The sequence below is a fragment of the Muscardinus avellanarius genome (genome assembly GCF_963383645.1).
Source record: "Muscardinus avellanarius genome assembly, chromosome: 3".
NCBI lineage: Eukaryota > Metazoa > Chordata > Mammalia > Rodentia > Gliridae > Muscardinus > Muscardinus avellanarius.
The window spans coordinates 67,779,958-67,798,621 of NC_137788.1; the positions used below are offsets into that span (position 1 = coordinate 67,779,958).

General features: G+C 39.3%; 1 protein-coding gene across 6 annotated transcripts in view; it reads left to right on the forward strand.

Moving 5' to 3' along the window:
• The window catches only part of AK5 (adenylate kinase 5), a gene marked incomplete at both ends in the record, with an annotated part of 316,611 nt that overhangs the window by 15,082 nt on the left and 282,865 nt on the right, over positions 1-18,664 (forward strand). For all 6 annotated transcript variants that reach the window (XM_080692434.1, XM_080692433.1, XM_080692437.1 and 3 more), the window contains 2 exons: positions 7,732-7,901; positions 7,989-8,102. In XM_080692434.1, the coding sequence (XP_080548560.1) occupies positions 7,732-7,901; positions 7,989-8,102 (284 nt within the window). The remainder of the gene's footprint in view (positions 1-7,731; positions 7,902-7,988; positions 8,103-18,664) is intronic.

The following is an 18,664-nucleotide window of genomic DNA, read 5'->3' on the forward strand; positions in this document are numbered from 1 at the left end:
GTTAGCTCTCTTAAGATGGGCCCATATTTCTTCAATGTCAGATTCCTGCTGTTGGATATTTTTTTCTAGATTAGAAACTATGCATTCATTTTTGGATTGCTCATCTTCTAAGAGCGAGATTCTGTTCTCCATGTGGTCTAATCGGTTGTTTGTGCTTTGAATTGAGGCCTTTACTTCATTAATTGCATCCTTTATCTCTTTTTGGCTCTCTCTGAGTTCTTTTCGAAGCACCTCTATTATTTCTACAGTTATTTTCCTGATTTGATCTTCTAGAAATCTCTGATTTTCAGTTTTATCAGGTTCTGATGTTGTGGGGTTGTGCACATTCATTACTCCAGTGTTATTCCTCTTTCCCATGATTTCGGAGGTTTGTGCCTTCTCTGGGTTCTTCCCTTGGGTCACTATGGCTTCACTTAAGGTGCTCTGGATCTCGAGTCTGTATTATCTCAGACCCCACTACTCCTTTACTGGGTTGTATCACAGAGTCTCCGACCCAGGGAGTCGATAGAGGCTGCTTTAAACTATGGGGGGTGCCAGGTTGCACGTTCTCCTATGGTGTGATATCTCTGCCACCACCACTCCCTCACTGGGTCAAGTCCCAGGAGGCCCAATACTGCGATTTCTCCTCTGTGGCCCGCAATTTGACTCACTGTTCTTGAGTACGTAGATGTAGCTGTACTGGACTCGGTGAATTCACTGCTGCTGCTGCCGCCGGTGGCAATATGGCACCTCTGCCACGCCCTCGGCCATGAGGCTGGCGTAGTTTTTCTTCTCTGGTTTTGATTTCCACTCTGAATCCCTGCAGCGTGTGCTGAGCTCAGCCACTGGGAGCTTTAAATGCTGTCTGCGCCGAAAGATCCCGCCTGGCTGTTCCGCAGCGGCTCACCTGGCTTGCTGTAGCCGTCCGTTGAGTTCGCCGCTGCCGCCGGCAGTATGGCGCTGCTGCCGCGTCCTCGGGCGCGTGTGTCTCCTCTGTGGCCCTGAGCTCTGTTCTCAGTCCGCTTTCTCTCTGGAGCCTGGTGGTTTTTTTTGTTTTTCTGGTGATGGTGTTTTCTGGCTATGAAAGGCGCTCTTTTTGTGGTAATGGAGAGTGGTTGTTAGCGGGACTCTTAAGCCCTGCTTTTCTCGGTCGCCATCTTCCCGGAAGTCCCACTTTATTTATTTTTATTTATTTATTTATTTATTTTTTTTGGTGGTACTGGGGTTCCTGGAAGCCCTTCTACCTCCGGGATACATTCCCACGGGCTACACTCCCAGACCTATTTTTTAACATTTTTATGTGGAAACAGAGTCTCTTAAGCCAGCGAGGCTGGCTTCGAACCAGCGCAATCCTCCTGTCTCCGCCTCCCAAGCGCGGGGATTACAAGCGTGCGCCACCACGCCCGGCTTGTTTCCACTTTAAAGCAACAAGTTGAATTCTTACTCACTATTAACTTTAGAGAGAAATATAAAAAATAATATATAGGTAAGGCTTCGTGTAAATGAATCTCATATGGGAAATTGGTACCTACAATAAAATCTAAGTTTCCATGTTATTAGGCAAGCAAATATAAGAGAAGAGTGTTTTATGTAGCATATGACATCTGAGTATTAACCAAAATAACAAAGATAGCTATTCATTTTTAAAACTGCCACTACGAATCTTTTGTTGAATATGAAAAATGTCAGCCTGATGCTATTTCACAAGGCATAAATACTGAAAGTGTTTTAAGTAATTTTGCAAAATACATTTTTATCACTCTTGAAAATTATAACTTTGTCAAAACCTATGAAAACCACAAAGACCTTTGAATATGCAATATATATAGTCACTGTATGACTCTAGTTAGAGCTTCCAAAGATGACCAAAAGCAGCTATCTAATGCAAAATGTTCAAAGCGATTCTAAATAGTACCCACTAACAGAGGACTAAATGTACACAGTCCCTATGCTGAGAAGTAGTGCTCTGGAGAAGGCAGTGAAGATGGTAACTAGGCTGAACACAGTGGCCCATGCCTGTAATCCCAGTGCGTGGAAAGCTGAGACAGGGTATAAAGCCCCTGGGTTTAATCTGCAGTACCACAATAAAAAATAAATTAATTAAAAAAGAGATGATAACTAGAAAAAAGATGCAAATAAACACCCTGAACTATAATAAGAACTTAGGTAATAAGACTAAAGGAGTGACATTTGCACATTTCAAAGTGAAATGAAAATAAAATTATTAACATATTTAGCCCAAAATTATTAAAAATAACATTGCAGGAGGAGAGTTTAGAAATCAGCTTTGTTTTTTCAAAATAAAATATTTTCTGGATTTTTTCTGTTCTAGACATTTTATTATGTATATAGAATTGTTTAAAAATCATCTTTATAGCCAGTCGTGGTGGTGCACGCTTGTAATCCCAGCATTTGGGAGACTGAGACAGGAGGATCAGGGTTCACAGACAGCCTCAGCTACTTAGTGAGGCCCTTTGCAACTCAGCGAGTTCCTGTTTCAAAATAAAGAATAAAAAATAGGGCTGGGGGTATCTGCATTCCATCCCCAGTACTGAAAAAAAAAAAATCATCATCTTTATAGTCAATGTTGGGGAATATTTTGTTGTGGTTTTTCCCCCCATTATCCTTATACTCAAAAGTTCTTTTTATTCATAGGTTAAGGTATTTCCACTCAGATCTTCCTTCTAAATTTCAAATGCTACATTTAAATCTTTAATTTACCTGTAACATATCATAGTATAGTGAGAGAAAAGAATCTACCTGTAATTTAATTTTTTTTTTTACAAATAGTTACCTGCATCAGTACTGTTGGTTTTTTAAGACTTTTATTGGTGCAGTTTAGTCATACCTTGTTGTGAGATTCAAAGTGATACATTCATATATGCAGACACCTCTTGGTATGATTCCCTTCTAACCTTATCCCGCTCCCCATCTCCTTCTTCTCGGCACATACTAGTAAAGTTGGTAGTGATACTTTCAGATATGAACACAATATTATTTGGTCTGTTTCCTTCTTCAAACGTCATTTTCCAGCCGGGTGTGGTGGTGCACGCTTGTAATCCCTGTGCTTGGGAGGCAGAGACAGGAGGATCATGCAAGTTCGAAGCCAGCAGTGCTGGCTTAAGAGACCCTGTTTACAAATTTTTTTTTTAAATAAAGTATAAAATAGGTCTGGGAATGTAGCCTGGAGTTAGAAAGGTTTTCAGGAACCCCAATACCACAAAAAACAAGAGTCATTTTCCCTCTCCCTTTCCCCCTCCCCCAATTCCTTTTCGCAGTTCTTCTGTTCTCACATTTTATTATCATGAAATCCCTTTTCTTTTTGTGTTTTTGCTCTAGCTTCCATGTATGAGAGAAAACATATGATCCTTGACTTTCTGAGACTGGCCGATTTCATTTAATATAATTTAGTATCATGACATGATTTTTTCTCTTTATGGCTGATTAAAACTCCATTATGTGTATATATACACTATATATATATATATATATATATGTATCACATACATATATGTGTATTTATATGTATATATATCACATTTTCTTAATCCATTCATTTGTTGATAAAACACCTAAGTTGGTTTCATAATTTGGCTATAATAAATTATGCTGCTATAGACCTGGATTTACATGTATCACTAAAAGTATTTTTACCTTAATTCTTTTGGGAAGAAACCAAGGAGTGGTGTACCAGGGTCATATGGCGGTTCCCCTCACAGACTTCTTTTTTTTTTTTTTTTTTTTTGGTGGTGGTACTGGGGTTCCTGGAAACCCTTCTACCTCAGGGCTACACTCCCAGACCTATTTTTATACTTTTTTATTTATTTGGAAACAGGATCTCTTAAGCCAGCTAGGCTGGCTTCGAACCTGCGCGATCCTCCTGTCTCTGCCTCCCAAGTGCGGAGATTACAAGCGTGCACCACCACGCCTGGCCCTTTGCAGACTTCTGAAGAAAACTTATACTGATTTCCAAAGTGGTTGTACTAATTTGCAATCCTACCAACACTATAAGCATTTCTTCTCCCTCCCCCACATCCTCACCAGCATATATTGTTTGTACTCTTGATGACTGAGATTCAAATTGGGGTTAGATGAAATCTCAGTGTAGTTTTGATTAGCATTTCCCTGATTGCTAAGGATGTTGAACATTTTTTCATATATTTGTTGGCCATTTGTATTTCTTCTTTTGAGAAGCTTTTATTCAGTTCAGTTGCTCATTTTTAATTCGTGTGTGTGTATGTTTTTTAGTTCTTTATACATTCTAGGTGTTATTCCTCTATAGAGGAATAACTGGTAAAGATTTGAAGGGCTAGGGGAGTAGCTCAGTGGTAGAGCGTGCTTGCCTAGTATGTATGAGGCTCTGGGTTTTATCCCCAAGATGATCAAACTTGGCTGAAGTCAGCTTTCAAAAGCCAAAATAAGCCAGATGTGGTAGCACACACCTGTAATCTCAGTACTTGGAAGGCTGAGACTGGAGGATCACAATTTGAGGTCAGCCTCAGCAACTTAGTGAGACCTCATTTCCAAATAAAAAATAAAGTGGGGATGGGACTGTAGCTTAGAAGCATAATGTCCCTAGTACCAAAAAAAAAAGTCAAAATATTCTTATGGCTCCTGACAGCCACTATTATACCATAAATCTATTTTTTGTGTGTGTGGGTCTGGGGGGGTGGAACCCAGCGGCATTCGACCTCCAGGCTACACCCACCCCTGCCCTATTTTTTTATTCTTTTATTGTGAAACCAGGTCTCACTGAGTTGCAGATGGCCTCACGAAGTAGCTGAGGCTGTCCACCAACAGCGATCTTCTGGTCTCAGCCTCCCGAATACTGGGATTACAAGCGTGCGCCACCACGCCTGGCTCATAAATCTATTTTGAAATGTAATATTTTTGTGCCTAAAAATGTGTGATTCTTACTTAGAAGACAAATAAATAACTGAAAGACAGCTATTAGTGAAGAATGAGAATTTTTTTTCCACTTTATGGTCCATAAGTAGATAGATTCTTCCAGTTTTGCCTTTTTTATTGCTCTGAGTAAAGTGTTAGTGCTTATTAACAAGATGAACAAAGAAAAACTTGATTTCCAGGAAAATGGATTAATACCAAGCTGCTCTAATGTAAAACAGCACATATATGATTTTTATGCATTGAAAATTTTATAATTTTTATTTTCAGACTAAATTATTTCAAGTAACTAAAATTTTTGAAGAAGGCATAAATCCTCAAATCTCACCCACTTGACAGTTCCTTTTTATTCAGTGAAATCAATGTGCTTCCGTAGGACTTGATTCTGGTTATAGACTTACATGCGTTACGTTTTATGCATTAAAAGAATGATGTGAACCAATTGAAATAAATAATTTTAAAGGATTGAGACAAAGCAGGAGGCAAAAAGGTGAATCTTAATGTTTCTAAAATTTGACCAGTTTTATGACTTTTTGAGGAATTATAACTGCCTCTGAAGCTTGCAAATTTTTATTAGCTTCACTCTAAAAAGAAATATGGGGGAGGTACAGAGGCCCATATGGTATTACATCTAAGTAAACAAGAATTTTTTTCGGCTGATCTTCTTGGTATAGCTTTGAATTTTTCTTATGATAATATAATCATAATATCTGAGTTAGATGGACCTTAATATTTAAATATTAGAGATAAATAGAAAAAACTTAAGTTCATTCTGGCCTTAGAGAGATGGAAGTAAAATGAATGTTAAGAAACTCTAGCCATTAAAACTGACCCCTATAAATTAATACTATTTTCTGTTGATTGTGCCAATTTTATTTTTTGTTGTTAACTGTATTGCCATCATTATTTGACAAAATTTTTTGTGAAGGAATCATATATTCCTCAGTGTGTTTGAACTGTTTTAATGCAATGCCATTTATAACCTTGAGTTTGATAGTTTGTGAGGTCAAGTGCAGAAATAACTATCCTGAATAATAACTGATTCTTCACCAACTTACGTCCCTTGGATTTGTCAATGGAGTCCGTCACATTCTACTTTTCTTTAAGCCAATCCTTGACTAGCCCATATTAATAGGCCCAAAGCGGCTATTTGTAACCAAAATTTACTTTTAAATTGCAAATTAAATAATTTAATATAACAAAAGCAGAAGTAACTTTATAATGTTAAGCCTAGTAGTATAGGACATAGAGTCTCTTAGAATAAGAATAGTAAAAATGTAAACAAATTTCTATACTAAGTTTAATAAATCAATAAAAACTGAAAGCTAGATATTATTTAGTGTATTATTTGGAGTTGGAGTATAGATATGGTTCTAATTATGTTAGTTAATCTTAGAATTTTGTTAATCAAATCTGCCCACTCTGAAATTTTATTTTAAAAAACTTTTATTTATATTATTTAATGAAAAATACTTATCAAATAATTGGATGCAAAATGCTACAACATGCAAATATTTTTATATTACTAGGGAGCACTCAACTTTTCTGTTGATTTTTAATACTATTGAATAAATTGTAATCATGTTTTAATGAGTATTACTATAGCATTTCATATTCATTAGGTATTGAATTTTAAAATGTTTTACTTATATTCAATAATTTAGGTATAAGTCTTTGAAAATATTTCATTTTCATAATTAACATCAAATATCTATATATTGGGGTGATTACTGTATATTTTATTTTTTAAGTTATCCTGCCTCTAGATAGTTGCTTAGGTTGTTTAGAAACTAGTTAGCTAAAAAAGTAATCTAAAGCCAGGCGTGGTGGCTTATGCTTGTAATCCCAGCATTTGGGAGGCTGAGACAGGAGGATCATGGTTCACAGACAACCTCAGCTACTTAGTGAGGTACTTTGCAACTCAGTGAGACTCTGTTTCAAAATAAAGAATAAAAATAGGGCTGGGGTGTAGCTCAGAGGTAGAATGTCCCTGAGTTCCATCCCCACTACTGCAGAAAAAAAAAAAAAAAAAAGTAATCTGATATAATTTGAAAATAAAACCTAAAGAATATATTTTCATTTTGTGATTCTTTTATTATTTATGTTTAAAGGGAAACTGCAATTATTTTTGATTAGCATTATATTGCAAAATATTGATTATTTCATAGTAAGTTATAGCACAAACAAAGTTCTTAGTTCCATGACATTTTCCTATCCTAAGGACCTATTCCATATATTTATTTGTGTATTCATTGCATACAATTTTGGATTCAAAGGAGATAAGAATAATATATGCATGGGCAAACAGATTTTAACAAAAGAGTTAAATAAGTTGTGTTAATATTGGTGTGTCTTGGTTTAAAAATAATTGTTACATTTCACCACATTACACATGTTGGCATGAAACACACTTTTATAGTTTTGATTATTATTGTTTGTATCCCACAGATTTTTTTTTATTACAAAGGGGGAAAGTATTCAATTTTACATAGAAAAATAGTCAAGGTTTCTTTTGTGTGTGTGTGTGTGTGTGCACACTGAGGCCTTGTACATGCTAAGCATGCGCTTTACCACTGCATCACACCCCCCCCATCTTAGTTACTTATTAAAACAGGTAGAGGAAAAACATCTTTTTCCTCTGACAGGTAGTCAAGACAGTTGTATCCTCTCCTTGCTTAAGCTGTACTTGCTTGTAATCAAGTAGCACTGAAAGTGCTACAAATGTAATAGCTACTCACCCTGATGCCGCAGCTTCAGAGTCCTCAGCCTAGATGAGAGTAGTAGTTGTATCAAAAGGAGTTCCTTAATGTTTCCAAAGGCCACAGCTTTGCTTATTTTAAACAATAGGTGGTCCTGGAAGCGGAAAGGGTACTCAAAGCTTGAAAATCGCAGAACGTTATGGATTCCAGTACATTTCTGTGGGAGAACTATTGAGAAAGAAGATCCACAGTACCAGCAGCAATAGGAAATGGAGTCTTATTGCCAAGATAATTACAAATGGAGAATTGGCCCCGCAGGTACTGTTATATAATTTTCTTCTATTCAGCAAAAAATTTATACCAGTTATGAGCATTCTAACTGTGTTTTTTTCCCCTCTATAAAAGGAAACAACAATTACAGAGATAAAACAAAAATTGATGCAAATACCTGATGAAGAGGGCATTGTTATTGACGGATTCCCCAGAGATGTTGCCCAGGCTATATCTTTTGAGGACCAAGTAAGAATAGCTCTGTATTTTAAATGACCTACTTTTTGCTTAAAATTTTGAAATTTAAAAAAAAAAAGATTTCTTGGAAAACTTGCTGGGTTTTTTTTTTTTTTTTTAATGAGTTCTGGTCTGAAACAGGCAAATCCATCAGTATGAGTTGGCAGAAGGTTATTTCCTTGGCAAATGCTTAAAAATTGAAGACAATCTTCTCTGCCAAAAGGAAAGATAAAAACTAATAATAGAATTTATTATTTGTATACCAGAGGGACTCCAGATAATGGAGGGGAAATCTCAGCAAAGCTAGAATGGAAGGATAGGAGAGAAAGAAGGCTAACGTTGATTAATGGAGGAGCTACATGCGAGTATGTGTAAAAGTATGAATATAGCATGGTTAACCTGGACACTCTTTGTTGGGAGGTGGGAAGGATAGGGCACCAAGCACAGTCTAAATGTATACCATTTTCAGTATGTTCCATATATAAATAAAATTTTAAAAAGAATTTATTATTTTTATTAAAAATGCAAATCTCTCTAAACTTCCTTTCAAAATACTTTTTCTAAGGTTACTTTTTTATATTTAATTACTAAAGATGAGCCTTGCTTGGTAATGTCCAAGGATGTGAAACATCACCCTGTACTTTTATTCTTGCCAAATCAGGAAGCCTTCTTTATTGGGTTGTAAAAATCCTGAACCTCTATTAAGATAGGGCTCAGTTGCCAAAAATTTACTCAGATTTGAGTAGATTTTGCCTGTTCAATATCTAACACATCTGTCTTAAATGATAATAAATAAATTAAAATATTTTACTGTTTAATCTTTAAAAACTTGCATGACTGATTTTTTCATTTAAATTTTTTAATTACCAGTTCAAGGGATTGATCTAATTGGCCTTCTGTGGCCTTCAAGAGAGAAAAACCAGACAAAATATACCCTTTTATTGCTGCTGCTGCTGCTGCTGTTGTCACACTGTGTTCTGTGGAAGTGGTACCCGAGCAGCCATTCCATGGGATTCTTGTCTGAGCATGCGAGCCAGGCAGCCAGGCATTGTCACCCATGCTTGGTCCACCCTAGGGAGGGAGGGAGCTACACTTGGTGGGGACAAGCAGATGAACCCACTTAATTCTTTCTCTGTTGCTTTTTTTTGTTTGTTTGAATGATTTATTTGCAGTGGTAGGATTAAACTCAGGGCCATGGCATGCTAAGCAGGTGCTCTACGACTGCAGGCTCTCTGGATTATTGTGTAACATGCCATGTTGGGTATCTCTCTTTTTGCCTGTATAATAAGTTAGGCAGGTCCCTGGGTTTGTCTGATCACTTAGAAATCATAAACAGATAACCTCGTTTTTAGCTATTACAATGTCACATCTAACCTAAACCCAAACTGAGTTTCTCATTCAGTCCAACGTGCTGCTGCCGTTCTCAGCCTGGGCCTGGTTCAGGTTTAGAAACATAAAGTGCTGTTTCAGAATCTTGTATTCTTCTTTCTGTTGACTTGCAGTGCAGTATGGGTAGGAGGAAGGAAAAGAAGAAGGTGGAGGAAGGGGTTCATACCATGTAGGGAGAAGGCAAGAAATGCTTGGCAACTCCCTCTGGTTACCTGATTGATCTCCATCCGGTTATAGCCTGGATGGGGCTGATGTGCTAGGGTCACAGTACTGCTTTGAGAACACCTGTCAGCAAGTTCCAAGAATGGTCTGCTCTCTGTGTAGGATGTACAGCCACTCACATTTATTGTTCTCAACCATGGTTCTGAGAGTGAAAACCCCCACATTTAGCATCTCCTTAGGTTGGCGTCGCAGCCTCCTGGAGTTTCGTGGCTCCTGTGGCAGTGTGGTGGTGATGGAAACCAGTGCTGCTGTTGATGATCCTGTAAGAGTTTGTTGATACAGAGACAAAGCTGGAGTGTTTATGGAGAGGGCTAGGGTCAGCCCCAGTTACTCCTTGCTCTCTGCAGGCCGAAGCTCCTGTGATGTCTTTTTTCTTTCCTGCCATCACTCCTGCAAACAAGAATGTGAGAGTTTTCTGCACTAATTTTCCAGTTATTTGACATCAACTGGATGTCCAGGAACCAAATTCAGCTTAGACATAAACCATCCAGAGTTAGATAGACCCCACTGGGTCGGGCGCAGTGCCACCAGTCTGGCCCAGCTCAGACACCAGTTGCAAGTTGCAGCAATCTCTGCACTTCTGACTGACTGTAAGTTTGAGGGGTCTACCAAAGCCCACACTGCTTGGATAGTCACTAGAATGACTCGTAGAAGGCAGGAGTAAACATGACTTACATTTACTGGTTTATTCAAAATGATACAAGGCAGGGACAGTGAAGTGGAGGGGAAGTACAGGTCACAGCAGGGCTCAGGTGACAGCACTTCACCAACTCCATGGCTAGCGGAGCCCCTGGAAAGGGTGTTCACACCTCATCCCCAGCCACCTTCCCTTCACTGGATGTGGGGTGGAGGCTGAAAGTTCAACTCTCTAACCCCGTTCAGTCTTTCAGGCCAGCCTCTTTCTGAGTCTATCTAGAGCATTCTGCCTTAGTGTCTAATTAGAATAGACCTAGGTAGTCAGAAGGGACTTGTTATGAATAACAAAAGGCACTCCTATCACTCAAAAAAAAAAAAAAATCCCAACAGTTTTAGGAGCTCTGTTCCAGAAACCACGTGTGTGTGTGTGTGTGTGTGTGTGTGTGTGTGTGTGTGTGTTACATCTATCTGTACTGGGGGACTGAATCCTGTAGAATTCTACCTCTGAGCTCTACCCCAGACCTTTTTAATTTTTATTTTGAAACAAGGTCTCCCTAAATTGCTGAGGCCAGTTGGCCTCAGCCCTACCATTCTCCCGAACTGGGATTACACATGTGTGCCACCATACCCAGCAAGGAAATATTTTTATTATATCATAGCTCCTCAAGGTTTTTCTTTAATTCAGCTTTTTAAAAATGAAAATACAGGCACACACACACACACACACACACACACACACACACACACACACACTTTTCTCTAAGACTTTCTCAAAGGTCCAGGGTGTAAGAAGAGTTGGATTTCTGGTGTCAGCCTTATGCATAGGTAGTAGTGCAGCCATTGTAATAAAAAGACCAAAAACTTAAGTATCTCATAGGACAAAGTGCTTCTTTTCCCTGAGGGAGCAGCCTTGATGTGAACAGTTCAGATTGGCTGTTCCTTTTTCTTCCAAGTCACTGAGGTACCACTGTTCCTTCCCGGGTGTTATTCCACTGTCTCCTAGGATGCTGTTGTAGGCATGTGTAAGGCTGAACAGAGAAAGGGTCCAGCTGGCATGTAAGGGGAGGAGAACATGAATGCCTGAAGTGTCACATCTGGAAGGGATTTCATCACTTCTGTGCACTGATGACTGAGAGATGCTGTCAATGTGACACTGTGAAGGAGACTGGGGAATGTGGTCCATCTGGGCAGCCAGGTGCCTGGCTACAGCCTCATGACTGTAGAAAGTATGAAGAACAAACTAGCAGCTTCTACCAGTCTGCCCCTCTGGCCATAAAGTGCCTGCATGCTCCCTCCTTCCCACACAGAGTATTCACTCAGCAAGGAAAGCACCCCAGAGTTCCACAATATAGTTCCAGAACGGGCAGTCTCTACCTGGTATATGTTTTCTCCACTAGGTCCAGACTTGACTACTCATACTCAGCCACTTTTAAACAAAACTTCAACTCCTCTTCTCTCCCTGCCACTTATAAACTGGAGAGAAGCAGGACCAGAATAGGTCAATAATGATTCCTATCCAGAAAAGGATACTGTCACCACAGAAATGTATCGATTAGCATCCTTTAGGGCTGGGGTGCAGAGGCCGGAGGCCTGGCAGTTTTCCGTTCCATGGTCCACCCGTCGACATCTCATGGGTTTGCTGCTTTTAATCAATTCTGTGTTTTCTGAGGCCTGGGTCCTTCCCTGTCCAATACCCTGCATGCCCACATCAAAGTGGTTCATTGAATACTATGGTCTTAAGGGACCTACTTTATGCTTGGGAGGAAAAAATACAAGCCTTTATACGTTGGGCTTATATTTACTTTGGAAAAACTATTTTCTCAAAAATTTGGTAGGCTCTGCTCATTCTGATTTCAGTAAGTGCTTGCAACTTGCTGGAACCTACAAGTCCTTTCCAGATATAGTTACTGAGCTGCATTATTTCTGTGTTTTCTTGTTTTAATGAGAGTGACCTCAAGATCCTTTAAAACAAGGGGCCTGGCTGGGCATGGTGGCTCACACCTGTGATCCCAGTGCTTGGGAGGCTACAGGAGGATCACAGGTTCCAAGCCAGCCTCAGCAATTTAGTGAGATCTTGTTTCCAAAGAAAAGAAAAAACAAAATAGGGCTGAGGGTGTAGCTTGAAGGTAGAATGCCTTTGGTTTCAGTCCTCAGCACCACTGCACTTGCATGTGCATGTGTACGCACACACATGCACACACACACACACACACACACACACACACACACACACACCACAGCATGCCCGAGTAGAAAGCAGCATTATTAGCCTCAGTGTTACTTCACTACTCCTTTGTTTTTATTGGTGGTGGTGGTGATGGTTAACCGAACCCTTTGAGTTGTGACTGCCTCATCACAATCTGGAGTTGTGAAAACAGCTGGTGTATTCCGATCTTGTGAGGTCCTCATTTGCAACAAACTCTGTCCTTTTTGTATCCTCTTACAAATTGTATTCTTTCTTCAGTTTACCTATATCATGTAACATGTTGCTAATGCAGCAAAAACAGTCAACATATTGTTACATTCTAGCTCTTCCCAAACATTTCTTCTTTAGCTATTGGCTTCACTGGAAGTTTACCTGCCTTCCAAGTTATAACAGTAATAGTTGTACTAAATATAACAGCCTTCCTGTCTTAAAATATCTGTGCCCTTTTTGCCTAAGCAAACCAATGTCATATATTTTAGTGTTTTGGTCTAGAAGCATCCACTTAGGATGGTTGTCTGCATCATTTGGCGTAATACAAGGTCTATAATGAAAAAAAAACATACTGGCACAATGACATAGCACAGAAACATGTTCTTTTGTGTATAAGAACAGCCTTGCTGTGATTAAGAGTGGACAGTTTCAGTCTTCACAGTCAATAAGGCAGGCAAGTTGTTTCCAAGTCATTGTTCCTCTAATCTAGGACAACAGTTTCAAATTTTGGGTCACAAGACCTCTCTGCACATTTAGGAGTCATTAAGGACCTCAAAAAGCTTCATTTATACCACAAGAGAAATTTTCAAATATCTAGCCGGGCGTGGTGGCGCATGCTTGTAATCCCAGCATTTGGAAGGCTGAGACAGGAGGATCGTGGTTTGCGAACAACCTCAGCTACTTAGTGAGGGCCTCCAAACCTTAGTGAGACCCTGTTCCAAAATAAAGAATAAAAAATAGGGCAGGGGTCTAAACTCAGAGGTCAAATGCCCCTGGGTTCCATCCTCAGAGCTGCAAAAAAAAAAATAATAAATAAATAAATAAATAAATCTATTTATTGTCATTTAAAATAATAAGTATATTTAAGTTAACATAACACATTCTTATGAAAAATAACCCTATTTTACAAAAGTTAAAAAATAGTGATCAGAGAGACATGACTGTGCATCTTTGCAGATCTCTGTAATTTCTAGCAAGTAGCAGAGAGCTGGGTTCTCCCATCTGCTTTTGCACTTGAATGACTGTGATTCTGCACTTCATGTAGCCACTAGAAAACTCCACTGTACCTTTGTGAGAGAATGAGAATAAAAAAGGCATGCACTGTCTTAGTACTACTATGAACATAGTTTTGACCTGTGGCCTTCCATGCCCAGGGGTGTCAAAGAGCACACTTTGAGAACCAGTGCCCTGGGATGTCACGAACCTATCTATGGTGAAAGCTCTTTGTCTCTGCCATGGCCCAATTTCAACTGGCAGCAAGAAGGAAGAGAATTCAAAGGATGGATGGTCAGCTTCTTAAGTCCCAAACCCCGAGGCTGCACACATCACTTCTTATTCTCTGTTGATAAGCACTTCAGTCACATGGCTACATCCCAAGAAGGACAGAGGTTAGAAAATGTAGTCAAGCCATTAATCATGAGTCTGCCTACAGAGCTGTTATTAGGGAAGAAACAGATCTTAGTAGACACCTAGCAGTTTCTACCATGAGCTCAGGACTGTGCATTGTCACACCTTTCCTTCCAACTCTTCTCATCCCAAGAGCTGAGTTCCCCCAGTCCTGGCATTTCAAGAAGAGGAAAGGGCTCTCCATATTACCCTAGTAGGTCTTGGCTGCATTCCTTGGGTTTGTATAGTAGTTGCTTTCTATATGAAAAGTACGTTTTTTGCACCTTTGCCCTGAGTATTGAAAAGTGATAACATAGTAAAGAAAAGGAACCAAGGTGGCCAAGAATAGAAAGTCTACCATCTTCTCTCCACCAACCAAACAAGGCTGCATAGCCAAGATTTTATTAGAGCCTAGAGTTCACAATGAAAACCTAAGCAGTGTTTTCTAAAGGATGTGGAGTTTCATATTTCATGGGATGGAAATGGGAAGAAAGTTAGATTTCCATAATGAGGATTCAGTAACCAAACAGTAAAGTTGAAACCAGTAAGAACTCTATGGTGCTGTAATTGACAATGAAGGACAGGCGCCTACACCCAAGTTATATTTTTAAAGCCACAAAGTGACAGTAATTAGCGACATATGCAATTACCGGGTCCCAGCTGATTTTCAAGTGTCATACATCAATCTCCATGTTCAACACACTGTACGCCTTCCTCTTAGTCACAGTGACCAGCCCCGGCTATTTCCTCAATACTATTTATGTCATTTCATAACTTGCTTTCTTCACTGCGCATTCTGTTTATGAACTCTGTCTGTGCCCGCACATAAAGACCTAGCTCATTCTTATACCTGTTTCATAATGTTTCATTCTGTACGTATATCACATTTTATTAGCAGACATTCAGGTTCCTTTAAAGTCTTGGCTGGAACCAACAAAGAGATCTCCAAGGAATATTTCTGGAAATGATTTTTTTAGGCTAGGAAAAAAATAATCTCTACCCTAGAAAATATATTTACAACATACATAGATGCATATGTATTTTAAGTCTATAGTTAGATTTTGTTTTTGAAAAGCAGTCTTATAAAATTTTGATTACTTTTTTCCTATCTCCCCACATCTCACCAATACTTAATCTCAGTTCTTTTTTTATTTGACTGCCTAATAGATTGAAAATGTGTCTGCATTGCTATTTTCATTTGTATTCTAATTACTAGTGAATTAATGAACTCAAATATTAAAAATGTAATTGTTAACCATTTGTATTTCCTCTTTTGAGAATTGCCAAAATATAACCTAGCTCCCTGCCCTTTTTTCTTAGTTTGAGTTTTTTAATTGATCTGGACATTCTGGATAGGAATTTTTTGCTATCCATCTTATAGCTTTTTCCATTTATATCTCCTTCCATTATGTTTAAGATATATTTGTAATATAGAAATTGAGTTTTTGGCTTTGTTAAATATATCAGCATTTTCCTTTTGGCTTTCATATTTGGCTTCTAAGAAAATGTTCCCTATAATCTCATGAAAATGTTCTGGCTTTTAGTTTCTTTTTAGTTTTACTTTGATAGTTTGGACATTTATTCCATCCTCATTAACTTTTGTGTATAGTGTGAGGTAGAGAGGGAATGTTACTGAATATTTTACATGGAAATGAGGAAGATATCCAGTGGTCCTAAGATCATTTGTTGACTTATGCACCCCCCCCACCCCCCCGTTGAAATGACTGATTCCTAAATGACATTCCCATACAGACATGGGTCCACTTAGGAATTCTCTATCCACTTCTCTTGTTGGTTTATTTATTTCCAGTATTGTAGTTTCAACTGAAGAAATTTAAATTATACCCTGATGTCTGAAGGATATCCATATGTAAGAGCCTTGTCCTCAGGATGGCGCTGCATGGGAGGTTCTGTGAACTCTGAATGCGTAGGGCCCTATGGGATGTTCTTAGGCCACTGGGGGCACACTCCCATGGGGGACTGTGGAACCCAGGCCAGGCCTCGCTCTTCCTGGCTTGTGACATCAGCACTTGCTCCTGGCTATGATATGACACCCTTGCTCGAGGCCACATTTTAAGTTTTAGAAATAGGGTCTCACTGTGTTACTGAGGTTGATTTCTAAGTTATGATACTCTTGTCTCAGCCTCCCAAGTACTGGGATTACAGGTGTGCGCCATCATGCATGGCTCACTTCTCCTTTTTTTCTTTTTTGTGGTACTGGGGTAGAACCCAGGGCCTTTTCTACCACCGGGCTATCCTCTCAGACCCATTTTTTAATATTTTATTTGGAAACAGGGTCTCACTAAGTTGCTGAGAGCCTCACTAAGTGGCTGAGGCTGGCTTTGAACCTGTGCGATCCTCCTGTCTCAGCCTCCCAAGCGTGGGGATTACAAGCGTGCGCCACCATGCCTGGTTCACCTCTCCTTCTAAGTGGGTTGCTCTTCTACGTTTACTCTTCTTTATAAAATTAGGGTCAATTTGAAATTTGGTTTAAATTTCAATATAGATTTTATCTAAACACACAGGTAGATTAGTCTGCCCATTTGTGAACACTATCATATCACTGCCGATTCAGGTCTAGTTTTAGCTCTTCCTTAAGGAAAGTTTTATAATTTTCCATATAAAAAATCTTGTGTTGTTTTTATTAGCTTTGTCCACATGTTAATAGTTTTGCTGCTAGTTATTAGTTGACTACAAGCTACTTTTGTTTTTTTGAATCCATTCTTCTTAGTGCTCAATTGATCTTTATAGATTTATTGTATTTATGAATGTGACTCTGTCTCCCCAGAGAGGGTTCTGTTTTGGCTCTCTTTGAGGCAGAGCTGGCCCATTCATGTTGGAAACTCCTTTTCTTCTTCCCTTCTCACTACCACCACCCCCAGGACCCTCACTCCCACCCTACCAACTTACCACATTCCTTTACTATTTTGAGCTATATTAGATGTATGTCATTTGGAAGTAGCAAGTAAATATTAGTGTCATGGGTATCGAGACAAAGGAATGTGTCAAGTAATTGTGTACAAAGCTATCTTAAAGCCAGGCATGCCTGTAATCCCAGTACTTGGGAGGCTGAGACAGGAGGATCACAGATTCCATGATAGCCTCAGAAAAATAATGAGACTCGGTAACCTAGTGAGATCATGTTTCAAAGCAAAAAATAAAAAGGGCCTGAGGGTATAGCTTTGAGGTGGAATGCCCCTAGGTTTAATCCCCAGTATCACCAAAACCAAATCAAAACAAAACAAAAATAGTAATCTTGAGTTCAGTGTCTCGGATTCTCATATAAACCAGTGGAGTTGATTAAAGTGTCAGTGGACTAGAGTGGGTTTAACTCTTACTGACTCCTGGCTAATTTGCTGACTCTCTTGACGTCTCAGTGTTTTCCTTTGAAGAATGAGAATAATATTTCACAGGAAAATTAACCAAATTATGTTATGTGCATGTGCAAATATGTAACAACAAATCCCACTATTTTATACAAATATAATGCACCAATAAAATTTTTTAGAAATAGCTATATTTCACAGGATTGTTGTGGAGAATTAAATGAGCTATAATACATTTCTACTGGCTTTTAACAGTCTTTGGTTCACGATAAACACTCAACAAAAGGAGCTCTTTATCTTCTGTGCCCTAGTAAAAGAACTAGAGTCCTTTTTTTTTTTTTTTTTTTTTTTTTTTGGCAGATCTGGGGATCAGGGGCATTCGACCTCCAAGCTACACTCCCTGCCCTATTTTTTATTCTTTATTTTGAAACAGGATCTCACTAAGTTATGGAGGGCCTCACCAAGTAGCTGAGGCTGTCCGTGAACCACAATCCTCCAGTCTCAGCCTCCTGAATGCTGGGATTATGAGCGTGTGCCACCACACCAGAAAAACTAGAGTTTTTGAGGGGCTTTTCTTCAGATCAATTGGTAGAGCCCTCAGAGACCCTCTTGAGGTGTTCAGGCTGCCCAGGATGGCTCTGCTTTGACTCTGTGTCCTGAAGTTCCACCGAGTTCTCCTCTGATAAAAATACCTGGAAACCACTCCAGAGACCTACCAGCTGGAGTCAGAGAACATTCATGCTGCCAGGCAGGAAGAATTTGGAAGTCTACTAATTAATGCCTCCTGTCTTCTTTATCCTTCCCCTTCCTGCTTCTGAAGCAAAAAAGGAATTAATAATTGATTATTTGAAGCCAGAGGTGATGATAAACCAGAGTTTCCCAGTGAGCCCCTGGCAGAAGAACTAATTCTGAAAAAGTGGGTTCCAAGAGCCAGGCACTGGTCTGTGGTTTAAGCTGATGGTCTTCTTTAGGGTCAGGCCTCTGAGGAGCCATTGACCATCCCGGCTCTTCCTCAGCCTCAAGCGGTCCCACTGCTCCTGGGTATGGCGAGTCAGTGCCCCTCTCTCTCTAGTCTGTTACCAGTTTTGCTTCCCAAGAGCTAGTCCCTGGAGCAGTCTGATGCATTCATGTGACCACTGATGCAGTTGGTGAAGAAAGTGCAAATGTCTGCCTGTCTTTCCTTCTTTCCTTCTTTCTTT